Consider the following 17,466-nt stretch of genomic DNA (forward strand, 5'->3'; position numbering starts at 1 on the left):
GAAAGATGCATTCTGAGGAAGAGTCAGGTCAGCATGGAGTGCTGTGCAGAAGCCAAGTCTTGCAAATCTAGCACAAAAATGTAGCAGTGCCAGATAAAGAGATTTTACATTTTATACTCATAAGTAAAACCCTGCATCTAAAACAAGTTAACGTTAAAAGTGTTGCAAATTCTGGAGGCTGAGGTTGGAAATATCTGAACTAACACTTTCCTGAAAGCTATTAGGTGCTTTCATTTGTGAAAATGGAGGTTATGCTATGAATTAGGCAGGGATTTCTGGTGACACAAGGAGGGTCTTTGTGGCCCTGAAGGAGAAATTAATTTTCACTTAAATGGTAAGGAAGCAATTGATGCAATTTCCTAGTTTAGCTAATACATGTATTCTTGTATCTGAGTGTGAGTGCTTTGTTTGTTGAACTCAAGAGTCATGAGGAGCAGTGCTTCAGAAGCACTGAGAGCTTCTACCTGAAGCTGACTGGACTTGTGCTTTGAGCAAGAAGCACATTTACATGACAACAATCAGGAAAAGTGTGTCTCACCTTATCACTGGGCAGTAGCAGATATTTTTGACAATTCTGAGCTGTTTCTAATTGTAAATAAGGAAAGCTCTGCCACTCCTGTAAAGTCTGAGGCATTCAATGTCACTGGCCTCTGAGCATCCCTCAGATGGGATAGTGGTGTTGTCATACAAATGAGTAGAGGAAAATGAGCAATGGTTTATTTTTGGCATTTTACAGGATGAAGTAAGTAGTGCTGAAAGCCACCAGCCCAGTGAGGAGGACTGAAAGCAACACCTGAAGAATGGCCAATTCGTTGAATGTCGTAAAGAAGTTGGGTAAAATATGTTATACGGTCTTCTGATAAGACTCTCACACAGCATCTGAGCACAAGCAGATTTAATTGCCTTTGCACAAGCTGTTTTACTTACAGTACCCTCCTGTCTTTCCAGCTGGGATTTGCAACATTAAAATCCTAGACCGCCTTTGAGAATGTAATTTGCTCACTCTGTACTTAGGCACTTCTAGATCTAACACAATGAACCATATTAATTCCCACATGGACCCTTAGATCTAGATGGCCAAAGGCCTCCCTGTTGAACTACTGGTAGAACTAGCAGTGTGTCTTGCATCTTATTCTTGCTTTCCTCCCTTTCTGTGGGACCTGCTGATGTACCAGTGATATGTGGACACAGGACTCCTGGGTTCAGCCACAGACCAGAGCACACTGCAGGAGACATTAGGCCTTCCACTTCTTGGGTCTCCACTTCATCTTCTAGCCCCCTCCTGACATCCCCCCGTCCTGCTGCTAAGCTCTCAACAGGAATAAACCTTCACTAGTTCTACTTCAGTTGAATTACTCAGCCCTGCTCAATGGCTGTACCATCTGACCACCATTCATGTTTTTTATTACTGAAAAAATTAGATGAAGCATGTGAGGTAATGAATTAGTAAGTATACATGCTGCCCCAAACCTTTTGCATCCATTTTGTTGAAACAGGCATTAATCTCCCGTGGAACCCCCACTGGAGACAAGAGCATAGCTCAATGAAGTATAGACACAATTGGACATCTTCTTCAATGACAAACAGTTGTCTGCTTCAGAAAGTGATTGCATGGATTCATATTCATCCCAATAAAGTCAAGAGTTCTTTCATAACCCAAGACATGGAAAAGAATGGTGGCTAAATTGTTTTAATTCAGAATATCCTAAAACCATCTATGTTAATTTCTACTGTGGGACGACAATACAACAGGCATATGAAAATCATTTTACTGGCACTAAGAAGAAATTTTATAGCACTTTTTAATAAGCAGATAAGGAAAAAATACTACATTCTTATTTGTTTTGGGAAATGTCTTGGTGCTGCTGGCTGAAATGGTTAAATGTTCCAAGAGGTTCACATACTGAGTTCAAAATTTCTGGAGTTCAGCTCTGCTGAAGCCAGGGCCACTGCACCAGCTCCCACAGTTTTGCCAAAAGCAGCAGGAAAAGAGACTAATGAAGGATTCTGGGAAAGGGTGAATAGACCCCAGATCAGATGAGAACACCTTTTTCTTTCTGGTTTTCAGGCACAATTCTCTGCAGCAGATCAGCTGCACCTTTGGAATCAGAAGAATGCATTCATTTGGTTTTGAGAGAGCCCAATCTGCATTTTCACTCTTACCTGGCCTCTTCGAGTCTCACAATTGTGAAGATAACTCAAGTGATAAATTTTCAAGTTCAAGGAGGCAAAATTCAGGTACTTCAGAAAAAGCTGAGAAGGCAAACAATGAGAGTGAGTCAACTGCAGTAGCAGCCATGTGTATACTGGATTTCATAACACCCCTTTAGCAACGTCATGGTAATTTCCCTGGAGAAACGCTTTGCTTTGCACTTGCGTGAGACGAGGCTTATCCCATTGTATCTTCCCTGAAAGATTTCTGAGATAAGCATCCTCATAATAAGCCTCTTCTGTTAGGGGGTGAGTCCCCTGTAGGAAAATTCACACCAGTGGAGATTCATTAAAGCAGACATCCCTAGTGCAGAAGAGTCTGTGCTACATTGCAAAAGCAACAACTGCTTGGTAGAAACTGAGCTACTGATCACTTACTGTTTCATCAGCGCTGGTGAAGTATGAGCCGTTCAGCTTATTAATAGCCAAAATGACAGCAACTAAATCTTTGCCATTCAAGATGGGGGTTGCAAGAATGCTTTTCGTAGTGTAGTTGGTGAGCTCATCAACAAATGGACTGAACTGGTCACACTGTTCAATAGAGAAGTTACAAATTAAGTGTTTTCTACAATGTCTGTAGTTTTAAACCAAACCAAAGCACACAGTCTTTCAAAGTAAGGTGCCTAAAGAAAGTTTTGTTTAAAAAATATTGAGGAAGATAAATGAATTTGCAGAAAACTGGACGATGTTCAGGTGATAAAGCTGATATCAAGAGAACAGGCTGTGGCTCCTGACTGCAACACGTGGACTTTTTTACTTTTTGCAAAGATCTTGAAAATCATAAGCTTTAATATGTCAAACTCTGTCAGAACAAGGAGGCCCTTCTCTGATCATTCTCAGATCACTGGCCTCCTTCATAGCGCCCCCTCCATCCTTTCCTCTGACTTCTTGTCAACACCAGCTACTGCCTGTTGCCACGCAGTACTGCATAGCCACAGTTTATAAACCAGTGCTGTCCAGGGCAGTCATGAGGAAGTTCACTCACCCCCCATTTTTTTTCTGCTTTTGCCTGGTCCCTAAATCTGCCGTCAGCAGCCTCCGTGAAGCCATCTCCCACTTGTTTATCTTTAAAATGTTCTCCCAGGCATTCCCTCCCATGTTACTGGGCCTTTGTCCATGGGATGGTAGATGGTAGGGAAGGTATCCCAATGCAGCATGCAGCTGGCACCAGTGGTGTGCAATTACTGGCACTCTCCTCCTGTCCCTGAGAGCGACCCAGGAGCCCCAGGAGCATTCTGGCAGTGGTTGTAACATGCAGATAGCATGGCTATGGACTGGGCTGCCCAGGGAGCCACCACTGCCATTCAGACTCATGGGAGAGTACTAGGTCATGCAACAGGGCCAGCACAAAGAGAGCTCCTCCAGCTGTTCCTTGTGTGAATGTCACTGTTCCCTCAACCCTAACAAAAACAAAGCAGAGAAAGGATAGTGCAGGGAAGACAGATAACTCATCACTTTGCCTGCACAGGGCCTTATTGACACCATCATCACCTGCCAATAGGGAGTGCAGGGTCCGCCTTGCTGACCCAAGATCTCCCTGATCAGGTGGATGATTTTTTAGCTACACGTCCTTCTAGCTGGGTTAGAAAAAGCCCCCCAGCTCTGATAATATCCAGTCTTCACCAGAAAGAATAATCACTCCCTACTGCACATTCTCCTCATACATCCACCACTGCTGGCCTTCCCTGCCAATTGGGGCAGACCAAGAGTTTAGTCTCTGGGTATCCTTTAAAGGAATTGCCTTATGGCAATGCCTGAAAGCTCTAGAGTGCAGCACTTGACTTATGACACTGAAACCCTTCCATAATCTTGGAGAAATGTTTGAAGCAAGAGATCTTTAAAAAGTGTGTCACATCTGCCTCCTTTCCCCAGAATGGTTGCAAAACAAAATCAATGGCTCAAAACGTTCTGTGCAGGACAAGGAAGTTGTTGCTGAAGTATTTGGATATGCTCATATTGAGCAATAAAGGGATGTATAAACAGATGGTCTCTTTGTAACTAGCAAACAATAGATGCGGTAATCCCAAATGTCATATTTGGGTCACATGGATTTTAGTTCTATACCTACAATTAGAACAAGCAGATTGTTACTGCTGCCATTCAAATTTACATGATTCAACCCAGGAGTAGAGGGTAAATATTGTCAGGAAGGCATAAAAATAAAACATTAAAATTCCTTGGAACGCTCCTTGTATGGCACTGTTCAGTGCTTGCTGCAATAGTTGTTTTGGCCAAAGTTTGTTTCTTGCTGCTTCTGATGAAGATCATCCATACACAGGTTGGAGTTAACCCACCTGCTCTGAGGTCCGCTCCCTCTGGTTGATCAAAATGCCTCTAAATGTCCTTGGCCCAGGCTTTATCAGACAGCAAACTTTATAAAATGTGATTTGTGGTCAAAAACCCCTTTCTGGACCCACCAAAAAAGATTTCTCTCTTTCTTAGCCATTTACTCAGGCAACAAAAGTGTGTGTGGAAAACTCCATGCATGTTGAGCACGGATCTGGCTGTACCTCATTCTCTCTTCTCTGCTAGACTAGATGTGATATTTATTATTTATTTATTATTATTTTTTTAATTTTTATTAGACAGGCCAGGCATGACAGTGCATTTTTGCTGGCATTAACACCTAGTGTAATAATGTGCTTAGCTTCACCTCACTCCATAAATGAAATTTGAAGCAATTTACAGACTTGCCATGGTGCTTTTGTTTCCGCTACACAGCTATTACAGTGCAAGAAGTTTGACCAAGATGCCCTGCTACATCTTGACCCCTTCAAACTGGTAAGCATGTGAGCCATTCTTCTACCAAGTGAATGAATAAATGTCAAACCTACCTCGTTGACATCCTTGATGTTCATGGTTTTCTTGGTTTGCGCAACGTAGCCCACAACACCTATGTCCAATGGATAGACAATCTCACAGTCGGGGGAGACCAGGCATTCCTCCAGGGTGCTTCCCTCTTGGATGTTGAAAAGCCTTGTCGCCAGTTCAGGTGTGCCATTTCTCTGCCTGTACATGAAAAGACTACAGCGGTCAGCTTGAATAAGGGACCTGATTCTTCTTAAGGTCTTGAAAACAACTTTCTCCATGTTGATGGTTTCTTGCATGTCTTGGATCAACTCAAAAAGGATTTCAATCTCATTGGTATCATTGGACTCTGTTTTTAGTTTCTTCTCAAAGTACTGCTTGGCAAAAGCAGGGTTGCCATCAAGAAACTTTTCCACTTCATCTTCACTAATACTCATTATGAATGCCCTGGGTCTTGTGGCAGGTAGTAGTCCAAAGATGTAGTCTATGCAAGCAGATAATTTCCAGTTTAGTTCCTAAAATTTTGTAATTGAAGAAGTTTCTTCTAGAACGACCAAGGGTGAGGTAACACTGCAAAGAGAGCTTGTCATCAGGAAGAGGTATTCCTTTATAGTGCCGAAGGTGAGCCAGTAGGAGGATAGATCTTCTCAACCAAACAGATTAGATGACCTCTACAAGAGCTTTGGGTCAACTTTCTTCTTCTTAATCTAAATGCAAACAAAAACTGAGTACTCACAATATCTGAAAACACTCTCCTTTCTCTTGATAAGCAGAACACTTACTGAAACAATTACTTTGAGGCAGCAGCAACAGGGAAGAACTGCATCTCCTAACGTTGAAATAAGCTCTTTAAAGTCTAATTAAATATATACTGCTCGGGCCTAATCCTTGGCTAACAAGGTGAGCATCTTATTATTTCTGTTCTTCCAGCTCCCTGCAGTAGTAGGAACTGCATCCTTCACAAAAAAAGCACATAGGCCAGAACAAATATAGTGAGGTGATGTTGCTCTTTCATGACTCTCTCTACTATTGCATGGTTCTTTATCTGCTGCTGTAAAGGCTGTTCTCAAACAGAAGCACCAAGCCTGAATGCTTTAGTCCAGGATTTGAACAGAATTTGCAAAGTATTTGGCCTCTTCCTGTTGCTAGTAAGAACCAGGAGAGGAAAACGTGCCCCTTAGTAGCATTCCCTCTAGAAGGGAACAAGAGCTTCAGGTTGGGGTGCCTAGGTTGAAACACTCTAAGGAATCATGGGAAGCCCTGTAGACAAAAAATACACCCAGATGAACCACTGAGAAATTTTTCTTGTTACTGTTGGTGAAGACAGGGTGGGAGTTATGGCTCTGAGGGACATTTGTTGTTTCACATCAATGAAGCCATCATGCTGTGCAAACAATAGGTGAGGGTCAGCATCATGCTGGAAGGCAAAATGCCATGGAGGCCACTGGTATTCAGGGAAATTAAACAGTGCACAAAGGTTTTAGTCAGAGGGGAACACCATGTTGCTGGAAGATAACCAAGTAAAGGTCCAGGCCGCCTGCCCTGCTGAGCATTGGCACTACTGCCAGCAGTGGTGCAAACCAGCCTAAATTTGAATGTGTGCCTGGGAGGAGGCTGACAAGAGAAGAAGCTGTAGTGGCAGCATTAGAAATGCTGATGCAGGTGGGTGTGAAGCTCAGGATGGGGACAGGTTGGGAACATCTTCAATCCCATCAGCAGGGACGACAGAACTGACAGCTGCTGATCTGTGTCCACCCCTAAAAAAAGGAGGTGAACACCCTCACACAAAGGCATGGCAGTTTAGGGGGAGGGAGTTAAGAAAGAAAGCCTTTCAGAAGATTGGAGTGGAAACTGAGACAAAGATCTACAAATGTATTTATCATTCAATATTCTCCAATTCCCTCTTTCAGTTCCCTGGATCACTGGAGATGCAGTGGGAAAGTTTTTTGGTCAACTGGCTTAACACCTTAGATGTCTTTATGCTAGCCTGGTAGAGATTTGCTCTGGTAATTCTCATAGTCAAGATACTAAAATAGAATTTCTGCTCAAGAAGACTTCGAGGAGGTGATGTGTGCCAAGGATACACACACTGCCTCCAATGTCCGTATTCTAATGGAGGCACAAGAACCTTCTCAGCAGGGTATTGTGGGAGTGGATGGTGAATCTCCAGAATGGGAATGGATGAAGCCTTTTTTGTGCAACAAGCAGAACTGTCCCAAGCAAAGGACTTGGTGGCAGTGGGGAGTTTTAATTGCCTGACTCTGTAGGCATGGCAACATTTCAGGCTGCAAGCTTTCTAGATAGGTCTTGCATATTTCAGCTGTTTTCTGTGTACAAAGGGTGGCAGAAAGAGCAAAATGAAGTTTTTTTATTTGGTTTTAATTGCAGACAAGGGAAAGAACTACCTGGGAACTTGAAGGTGGGTGTGAGAACTTGAAGTTTAGGTAGGTGGGACCATCAAATGAGAGTTTGAAACTAGAAAAAACAGGCCATTTTGTAAATTACGGGCTCTAGTTAATCATAAGCAAGAGAAAAACAAAGTTTGTAAACATGGCAAAATTCTTTGACTATTAAAATATCATGGAAAAATTAAAATTAAAAGTTAAAAATGTTAAGATCCAAAGTGGTTGAATTAGGAACATGAAGGGCAATGAGCATTTTCTGTTATAATGTTGGGAAGAGTAAGAATATCAGAGCAAGTATTGAAGGACTGGCATGCTTAGAGGGTAGAGGGTTGTGTGGAGTAAACTCTAAGCTGCTAATTGCTTTTTCTGACAATTAACAGAGAGTCTTCTGATGTTCTGAAATGCTGGGAAAAGATAGATATAATTATTCTTTCAGCAACAGAGGAAAAAGGAAGAACTGGAGGATTCCGCAATGGATCCCTTTACATCTAGCCTCCAACAAAATCCAGTACAGCCAGTGTGGTTTTGTCAAGAACAAACTGTTGTCTTTGCCAGAGAAAGAAGTCTGTGGAGAGTAGGAAAGTAATGACTGTCACAACTCTTGACCCATGATGAAATGACACAAAAGATACTCTGCCTCATAAAGTGAGGGCTTAGATGAAATAGTTAAAGGTGGTGGAAAAGCTACTGGGAAGCTGAAGCCTCGTTGTTAGTAGCTCACTAATTAAATTAACTTCTTGAGTAGGATTCTCCACAGAGGCTGTCTCAGATGTAGAGCATCTCAGTATTTCAACTGATGGCTGGAAAAATGTATATTAAGACAGCATATGAGCCAGGATCAGGTGTATGTAAATATGTTTGAGCACTGTCTTAATGCTAATTTGCAGACAGGTGTGTATGGGAGAAGGGGACCTGAACTCACTAAGAGTGCATGGAAAGCCTTGGTTATCTGGAGAATAATAGTCACCTGCTGAATTCACAGGGATGAGTCAATATCTGGGCTTATCACAAGCTAAACATGTGTCAAGACTGCTAGGTAGAAGATGTACATCTCTTAGTACGAACCTTCTATTTTATAACAGGTTATGTCAAGTTGTACCACACAGCTGTGTCAGCTGGAAGACAGTGGGAAAACGTGACCTCTGAGAAAAGACTGAGGTTTGTCATGTCTCTTTTGAGTCATCCCTTTCTTGTAAAAATAATCCCCAAGTGTATAAAATTCTATTGTTAAGAAAAAGGCAACAGTCTGTTCTGCACATTCATGTAGGACAGATTTCAGATTTGCACTTAAAGGGCTTCCACAACAGCAGAAATAAATAGCTCTCATCCAATCTTAGATGCCCCTAGAAAAAGAGATGCCATCCTTTTTCCCAGTGAACACCTCTTGTGAGAAGTGATGCACATGTAATGACACCAGCCAGCTGGAAGTGGTATGGACAAGTAACCTCTTACAGCTGGTAGGAAAAAACCCATCTTTCTGTGTGTCCACCCTCCCACAGTCCACAGCCAGTTACATGTGAGGAAAACATTGCTTGGACACCAGGAAATCTTCTTTTGCAGTAGAGTAAACCTGCCAGATGAGAGTAATTTTCTTGATGATTAAAGCACAAGGAAAGGGGAGGCATGCTTCTTCCCTTCAAGGCCACTACCTCAGTATCTACCTGGGCCCTTCCAGTGTCCTGGACAATATGAACCTTGCTTCATACTGGAATGAGGGGGAGAAAAAAGGCCTGGGTAAAGTAAAGCAAATTACAAAAACGTGCCAGGGGACTAACATATTTTGAATCCTGGTACCCCAAAGGAATGAAGTTTCCTATTACCTGGACTTTGAAGAAGGTATGAAGTGAAGTGTAGCTCCTCTTGTGGTCTAGCATACTGTGGCCTGGCAGTTTTTCTGATCTTATGGCAGGAGGTCAGATATGGGGAAGGACAGAAGGTCTGGGAGCTTATAGCCACTTCCCTGCATTATTTCAATGTCCAGGAATCAGGCTGTGTATTAAACGGATGTTACAGCACAGAGCTATACAGTTGGTGGATATACTGAGGATGCCTTACATCTGAACAGAAGGTCCTTTGCACTTGGTGACATATGGTGTCTTCCAGGATATATAGCTTCACTCTTTATGTATAAGATGACATAAATAGGTTTTGTGGCTCTATTAAGGACTATGTAAAGTGTCATATGAGATTTTGGGGTTTGATTTGGGAGATAAAAAATGGCAAATGGATGAACTGTTAATACTGAATCAAAGTTGGTACTCTTTGGATCCAAACCTCCCAGATATTAGCACTCTGTTTGGTATGAAATGTTCTGTTCAGTTCAAAAGAAATGTTTTTGTTTTAAAACATTTGTAAGAAAAACAGTGACACTCCAGGCTCAAAATACAAAAGATCCTTCAGTTCCTTCCTCTGCTCACAGGGTTTGAGGCTTAATAAGATTTCCCCTCACAAAGGGAGACAATAAAGGTCCTGAAATACTGAAATTTATAGCTGCAGAAGTGGAGAAATTGAGGCAATATTGGTTAAGTGAACGCAGGACTGTGTAACTGCAGTGCAAGTGAAACCATGCAGGAACGGCGGGTGGAAATTTAAGCCACCTGTGCAATGGGAGACAGCAGTGCCAGAGCAATTCCCTTGGGGAAGAGTGGGCTGATGTACCCAGAATTTAAAGCATGGTGCAAAGGCTGCAGGTGCTACCTAGGCCTCCAGTGCAGCCTGCGTGGCACTGGGAAAGCCATTGCTGGCATACCAGTGGTAACTGAGGTGGATACAATCTAAGCTTCCAACAGGATAATGCTATTTGATTGGACTTAGGTAGACAATAGAGGATTTTGGAGGAGGATGAGGCAGCTATTTTAGGAGACTTGCACTAGGCTGTCACACAGCATAATAATACCGGAGCACGTGTAGTTGCACATATTTGTTTTTAATAGCTTTAAAGCTGAATTGCAGAGTTGGCATAAGACCTCTGCCTTCTTGGGTGTTGGTGGACGTCCTTTAAACAGTGGTTCAAATAGAAACCCCAAATGCTTAAGTAGCCTGAGAACAAAATTGCTCCCCTCCCAACAACTCTTATCACAGTCTCTCCCCAGCCCTAGGCTGGACATTACTAAAGTAAACTCTAGTTATGAAGCAAAATCACCCAGCTGATGTAGTGCAAAACAAGAGAAGGTCAGAGCTTTTTATGGGGCTGTGTCCAAAGCTGATGGTGCAGATACTACCTGCAAAGAAGAAAGGATGATCAGAAACATTGCGGATATTAGGTCTGAAGATACTGCTCCCTGTTCTTTATGGGAACAATGTTTTCCTCCTAACCAAGAGGCTGTGGGGAGGGGAGCTGCAAGTGACTAATTTGATTAGACATGATCCTTACAGGATGCTGTATTGACAGCTACACTCAAACCTTTCTGGCCCACTCATCCGTTGGCATAACGAGATTTCAGTTTATCTGATTTACCAATTAATATTCTTATGCCACCTGCTTGTATCCAAGAATAAGCCTTCCTGCCTGGAACTATGGGAGCCCGGTGACGATTAGAGCAGTACTTCTCACCCATCCTAGGCTGGGGTCTCCTTCTGCCCTCAGAGAGCATCCAGTTCCTCCAGTTGCACAAAGATTGTCTCTTACCACTCATAGGGCAGAACCTCAGAGCTTTTTATGAGCATTCTCCTCTGGCCTTATCTTCCCTTGAGGGGCTGGCCAGGGACCTCTGGATAGTATCACAGCAAGACGCAGCCGCGTGGGCTCTCTTCCCCCCCGACCAGGCAGTGCTGGGACTCTGCTCCAGCCCATGGCCCAGCTTGCAGAGACACCAACCATAGACACCTGTGGTCCCCAAGGCAGTGGGAGCTGGATGGGGACACGGGACGCTCAGGCATGTCTGAGGAGAGTACCAAGCTGGGGTGGAGCAGAGTGCAGGGCTGCCCTTCAGACAGACCTCAGGAAGATGGAGAAAGGTACCAGGAAACTCCTGGAGCCTGGCTGGGTCTTGGCCCCAGCTGAGATGCAGGGTGGCAGACGTGGGAACACGTGTCAGCTGGGGTGGGCGCCTGAGCAAACTCAGCTGCAAACCTGCATAACATAATTACACAGAAGTACAGCAGTGGAGCACAGAAGCATAGCTTGATGACCAACACAGGCCTGCAGGAAACAGTCTGAGCACTAGCTGGTTCTGCTAGAGCTCTGTTTTCTTGCTGGCGTGATACCTGAATCACAGAAGGATTGTTAAATTTTTATAACAAGGTATAAATACCATCCACTACTGTGGGCAGGGGAAAGTGTGCTGCTGGCAGTTCATTTGCAAAGAATGAACAACGGGTTCTAGAGTCGAAATTAGTACCTGAACACCCCTCTGAAAATTCCACTTGCATTTTGGCCCGAATATTGACTCCATCTGGCCATGACCAGGGAATATCAGCCTTCCTCTTCATAATTATTTCAGTGATTTACCTTAAAATTAGCCTATTAATTTGAGTATTGCATTGAGAAATTACAGGAAACAGTCAGAGATTTGAATCTTAATGGTTCTTGCCAAAAGGAGGTGGTGTTATGGACACATACCTAAATGCAAAGTTTTACTTTAGATGAGCAGTGCGTTCTGAGCAAGCAATCAAGGGGCATGCTGGCTTAGTTTGCCAAAATGCTTTCAAGCTACATAAAAAAAGGCTATTGAGTCCTTAAGAAGCTGTGGAGACAGCCAAAGGCTGAAACCATAGCAAGGAATATGGAGAGCATGGAGAATGCAGTGATGAGAAAGAGTGGTGATGATCCAGGAGGTCCGTTGCACACAAGCCAATGGAAAATGTCCATCCATGCTTCTGGAATTGGTTCTTGAGGAAAATTCTTTTGGTTTGGTAGCAGGGGAGGGTCCCCAGGGGTGTCTCCTGTAAGAAGCTATTGAAAAGCTTCCCCAGCTCCCAAAAATGTGGCCACACCTCTGGTCAGGGCTGAGCTATCAGAGACAATGGATGTGCCTCTGCGATTAACATATGAAAGAAAAGGAAAAGAAAGGGAAAAGAACTAATCTAAGAGTTAAGAAGTAGACAGCAGAGGAGCAGGGTACCAAGGTCAGTGAGCAAAGAGGGGGATGAGGTGCCTGAGCAGAGGCTCCCTGGCAGCCCCTGGTGAGACAGCACCTGTCCCTCTGCAACCCAGGGAGCAGCCTGTGAAGGACCAAGGTGGAGCAGCTGTAGACCTGCAGCCCATGAGGACCACAGTGGAGCAGATGTGGATCTGCTGCCTTGGAGGACCCCATGCCATGGGAGGTGACTGTTCCTGAAGCAGGCTGTGACTCCATGGGAAGCCAGCACTGGAGCAGTCTGTTCGTGAGGGACTGTACATTGTGGGGAGGGACTTATGTTGGAGAGGTTTGTGAAGGATTCTCATCCACCGGAGGGACCCCATGGTGAGGCAGGATAAGACTGAGGAATCCTCTCTGAGGAGGAAGGAGGGGCAGCAAACAACATGTTTGCACCTGAATAGTGATAAATTAAATAGATTCCTCCGCCCCCCCCCGAGATGGGGTCTGTCTTGCCCATGACCATAACTGGTGAGTGAACCCTCCTCTGTCTCCACTCGTGAGTTTCTAATAGTTTTTTTTTCCCCCCATCCCACAATAGAGCAGGGGAGGGGGGTTGAGGTGGTGAGTGAGCAGCTGCATGGTTCTTTGCTGTAGGTTTGGCCCAAACCATGACTTTGGGCATTTTGTCAGGAAAGACTGAGGGGAAATAAGCATTTCTGCAAGCCTTGGGAGCAGCTGGGTAGAGGGGAATCAAGGCTGAAAGGGTCTCACGGGGTATTTCAGAGTCTTTTTTTGGCTACTGAGATAGGAACAGGTGATGCTGAGTTATCCTCAACATATCTGCTCCAGGACAATTAAACCAGGCTGGGAAGATGCTCAGAGAAGTATGTGTTCAGGTGAGTTTAGAAAGAGTCTGATAGCACACTAAGGTAATGAAGATGGAAGTGGCTCAGGGATAGGCCTTGCCAGGATGAGGTGACAGTGCTGGGCTCAGAGATACCATCACAGAAAGTGGCTTTAAATCAAAGCACAGAGTACTATAAGCAACTGGGGAACCAGAAGTGTGGAACTGAGCATAGCCACCATAGGTAAGAAGAGGTCAGGGCCAGGAAATCACAAGAAGAAGTTGGAAGAGACTGTGTAGTGTCAATGCACACATCAGACTGGTGCAAAGAGGGGTGCAACGTTGGCATGCACAAGGCTTCAGCAAGGAGGAAGCCTGTACTCATAGTGTGGAGACCAGCAGCAGGGTTGGACATGCAGGTGTTTTACTGGTCACAACAGGAGTGGCTGTAGCTCTCTGTGCTGCAACAGCAGGCACAGAACTGCAGGAAGCCCTGCAGAGGTTTTGACAGTGTTTGGGAGCAGTGTGGCCTGTCTCTTCTTTCTTCTCTCCTTGTGGCCAGATGGGGGCTTAACTTCATTTCCTGTGCAGAGACTGCTGCAGCAATGGTATTTTTAAAGGGCATTAAAAACTAAACTCCCTTTGAGGCAACACTGCAATTTTCAGTGTTGACAGCTTGTTGCTCAGTCTGAAGTGGATGTAAGCTTGGGTTTTGGGTCAAGTCTATTCCAGTTGCAAGTTTACAGAGGTGGTTAGCACTTTGTGACCCAGAGAATTTACTAGAACCACTGGGCCACTGTAGAAAAAAATTCCTTTGCTTTGTAAGGGCCCTCAGCTGGTGAGAAGGTGAAAACAGTGGTTTCATACTCATGGAAGGCTTACACTATCTCAGGTCTTGCAGCTTCAAAAAAAATAAAATAAAGTAAAAGAATCTGTTTAAAACATAAAACAAACAAAATCTTCCATGAAAAAAAAAAACAAACAACAAACACAAACCAAACCAAACAAACCCCAAACAATTTCATCGTCTTTGTCAGCTTAGGAAAAAACCTCACAGTTATTTTCCCATTTCCAAAGCAATATAATGAAGTCCATCCTTTTCTCCCACAGAGGAAGAAGAGGTAGAAAGCTGAAATGCAGTTGTATTGAAATGTTGTACTGTATTGTACTGTATTGTTGTACTGTAATGTATTGAAAGTTGTACTGAAATGCAGCTTTTGGCTTATTCTCTAGTTCTGTGGCTCACTGATCAACCTCACATTCACAACTGCTCTCTCCTTGGAGTGCAGAGAAGTGCTCTGACCTAAACCTTCCCTCCTTTGTTTCTGCCTTCTGTTGCAGATGGAAACTGTGTGTTCTAATGCTCACTAAGACAAGGTGCCTGGCTAATGGTTTTGGCTGCACGTACCTACAGATTCCTTTGGCTTCGGTAATTTGTGCTTCTGGTTTTAGCTTCTAAATACATCATCAGGGCTGTCATGGACATCCTGGCTTGTCCAGAACTACTCAAGCTCTGTGCCAGCAGTATAACTTCTGTAAAGCACCTTGAGACACTTGCCATGTAAGGAACTGTAAATACCCCATTGGAGTAATCTGAAGCAATAAACTGGAGGCAGCATTTACTGTCTGCAATATGTAATGGGGGTATATGTTCTGCTGTTACAGCATGCTTTGCAACAAGTTAGAATCCATAAATTCCTGCATTTTTGGCGTTAAGCTGCTTCTGTTGCATGAACAGAAAACAAATCTCTTGATTTGACCATCAAAAAGTTTTCTCATTCCTCAGCTTTCCCCAGGTCTGGATGTTCTTCTGGTACAGAGTAGCAACAGGCCATTAGAGAAACTGTAATGGCTCAAGAAATTAAATCCAGCAGGTCACTGACCAAAGCAGCAGCATCATCCGTACAGTTGTGCAGAAGCCACGAGATGGCACAAAAATTGATCTGCCTCTTTAGCCAACATATACCTATATGTTAAAATCCCATCTCAAGAGAAATTGTATCCATCTCTGCATTTCCACCATGCTGCCAGGGCAGCAAGACTCTGAAGGGTTTGGGAGAGGGGCTTTAATTTCTCTTTGCTTCCAAGCCCTTTAAAATGGCCCTGAGAAAACACATCAGCCGCCCCCCCAGGCTGGCTACCCATCACAGCAGAGGAACTGAGGCTCCTCAGCTCTGTACTCTGAGCAGCCTCCTGGTTTTGCTTGCCAGCTGGAGGGACGTGTTTGTCTGTTCGTGCTGGAGATGTGTTTTGTGCAGGGGAGCATGGGAGCCCCTTGCTTCACTGTGACTCAATACATTCAGCAAGAACGACACTATCATACCTCAGAAAAGAAAGGTGCCTTTCAGTTTAAGTCATTTAAAGCTGTGAGGTATTTGATTAGCACCTTGAAAGTCTTAAGGCAGTGCTTCATGAGGCTTTTTTATTTAATAATGTACCACACCCAAGAACCTTACCCTTGAGCCCCACAGGAACAAACTTCAAACTATTTCCTTTTCATCTGTATTGCATCATTCTCCTCACTGGAAAAGATTAGCATTTCTGAGCAGAAGTCACAGAAACTGAGAACCTCTTAGCCAATAGCCTTCATGTGGTGTGGCACTATGAGAAAGCTGTATTTCTCCTGCTTCCTTCCCTGTCCTCTCAGTCCTTGGCAGACCTGGGACTGGGACACAGGTCCTCCAAGAAGGCAGTCATGTGTGTGTGACACCCCAGGAGGAATCCTGGTGCATCCTCAGCAGCACAAATTAGATATAAAGCTAGAGAAGGAAATCCTCCTGACTTACGGTGCAGTAACCACTGCAATACCTGTCAAGGGCAAAATAAAATGCATCTGCTTGTAGTTGTTCTGCAGCACCCTGGTAAACAAGTCCATGACTTCAGTGTCTGTTGGACAGCAGGGAACTTAATGCCTGATGCAGGAGGCTATTTAGGGATCTCATGCTGTGCCATTGGCTGCTGACCTAGCACATGCTCCTAAATCTGAGCTCGCAGTGCAATTGCAGTAATTCCCAGAGCAGTTTACCCTATGCTTATTCCAATAATAAGGAAGAAAGAGAGGACTTCTAGGGGTAGAAAATTCAAAACTGCTGCTGCTGTTTTCCATAGGATAGGGTAGAAGTTAAGAGTAATCATGTCATTTGCATACCTGTTTTACTGCAGTCCATTAAAACTACCAGTTGCTTTTGTGCTGAGTCCAGAAAGATGGTTATATGTTTTATTTGGTCAGACCACTTCTCCTATTATAAAACAGCCCATTTTGATGAGCAGGTCTGAAACAGGCACTTGGACATCTTCTTTGACAACCAGACCCTGCAGTGCACCATTGTTTTGTAAGATCCATGTCATGTTACATCAAATTTAACAGGCTCGGGAATATGCTTCAATGCTTTGATGCCTCCCTATTTTTCTTGTGCCTAGAACAAACTACCATAATACTGTGAAAATGAAGGTTAATTTTATTTTGTTTTCTTCTTGCTCCAAACAGCAAATAATGCAGTGACAGATGTTATGGTTACCAACCACAACCTTATGCAGTGATTAGCTATTATTAGCATGTCTCTAATCCCCAGGGGATTAAGTGGTCACCTAAGCATGGCTTCGAGTGTCACCTATGTCTCACATGGACATAAACTAATCTGTTTTGTTGGAAACAGATGAAGTGATAAGTGTTTTGAAGCCCTTCTAATTTGTAGAAAACACTGCAGTTTGTTCTCTCTCAAATCTCCATGTCAGGGTGGAAAAGCACATTCTGCTCTTGAAATCAGTATCCTGGGAAAGTCCTTTCAAAATCAAGTGGGCATCTAGCCCTCAAAAAGCAGTTTAATAAGTTACTTTTAATGTCATTCTTTAAGTGGCCAAGAATTAAAAAAAAATTATCTGGGCTTTCTGTTGGTTTTCCTGTCACATCCAAATGTAGTAAATGCTGCTGGTGAAGAAGACGCAAGTAGAAGGAGGGTGTGCCAGGGGAGCTCAAGGCAGGCAGCACAGTCTGTGTGCAAAGCTGTAAGTAATGAGTTGTGCCTGAATTAACAGAGCTGCTTATCTTCACGCTCAGTGATGCTCGCCACCAGTCCTGTTCATTCTATCAGGGCCCCTGCTCATCCCTGGAACATGATACATATGGTGGGCAGACAGCTGTAGCTAAAGGATTAGTTCAGCAAATGGCTATTTGGTA

General features: G+C 43.8%; 1 protein-coding gene across 1 annotated transcript in view; it reads right to left on the reverse strand.

Annotated features, from left to right (window-relative positions):
* Nucleotides 1–5,609, reverse strand: part of PDE6B (phosphodiesterase 6B, cGMP-specific, rod, beta) — a 23,872-nt gene extending 18,263 nt beyond the window's left edge. Inside the window, exons 1-3 of the mRNA XM_010000467.1 lie at nt 5,046–5,609; nt 2,590–2,742; nt 2,164–2,253 (exon numbers count right to left, since the gene is read on the reverse strand). Coding sequence (XP_009998769.1) covers nt 2,164–2,253; nt 2,590–2,742; nt 5,046–5,456 — 654 coding nt within the window. The 5' untranslated portion in view covers nt 5,457–5,609. The remainder of the gene's footprint in view (nt 1–2,163; nt 2,254–2,589; nt 2,743–5,045) is intronic.
* Nucleotides 5,610–17,466: the final 11,857 nt, after the last annotated feature.

Source organism: Chaetura pelagica, unplaced genomic scaffold, assembly GCF_000747805.2.
Source record: "Chaetura pelagica isolate M959 unplaced genomic scaffold, ChaPel_1.0 scaffold16, whole genome shotgun sequence".
Lineage (NCBI taxonomy): Eukaryota > Metazoa > Chordata > Aves > Apodiformes > Apodidae > Chaetura > Chaetura pelagica.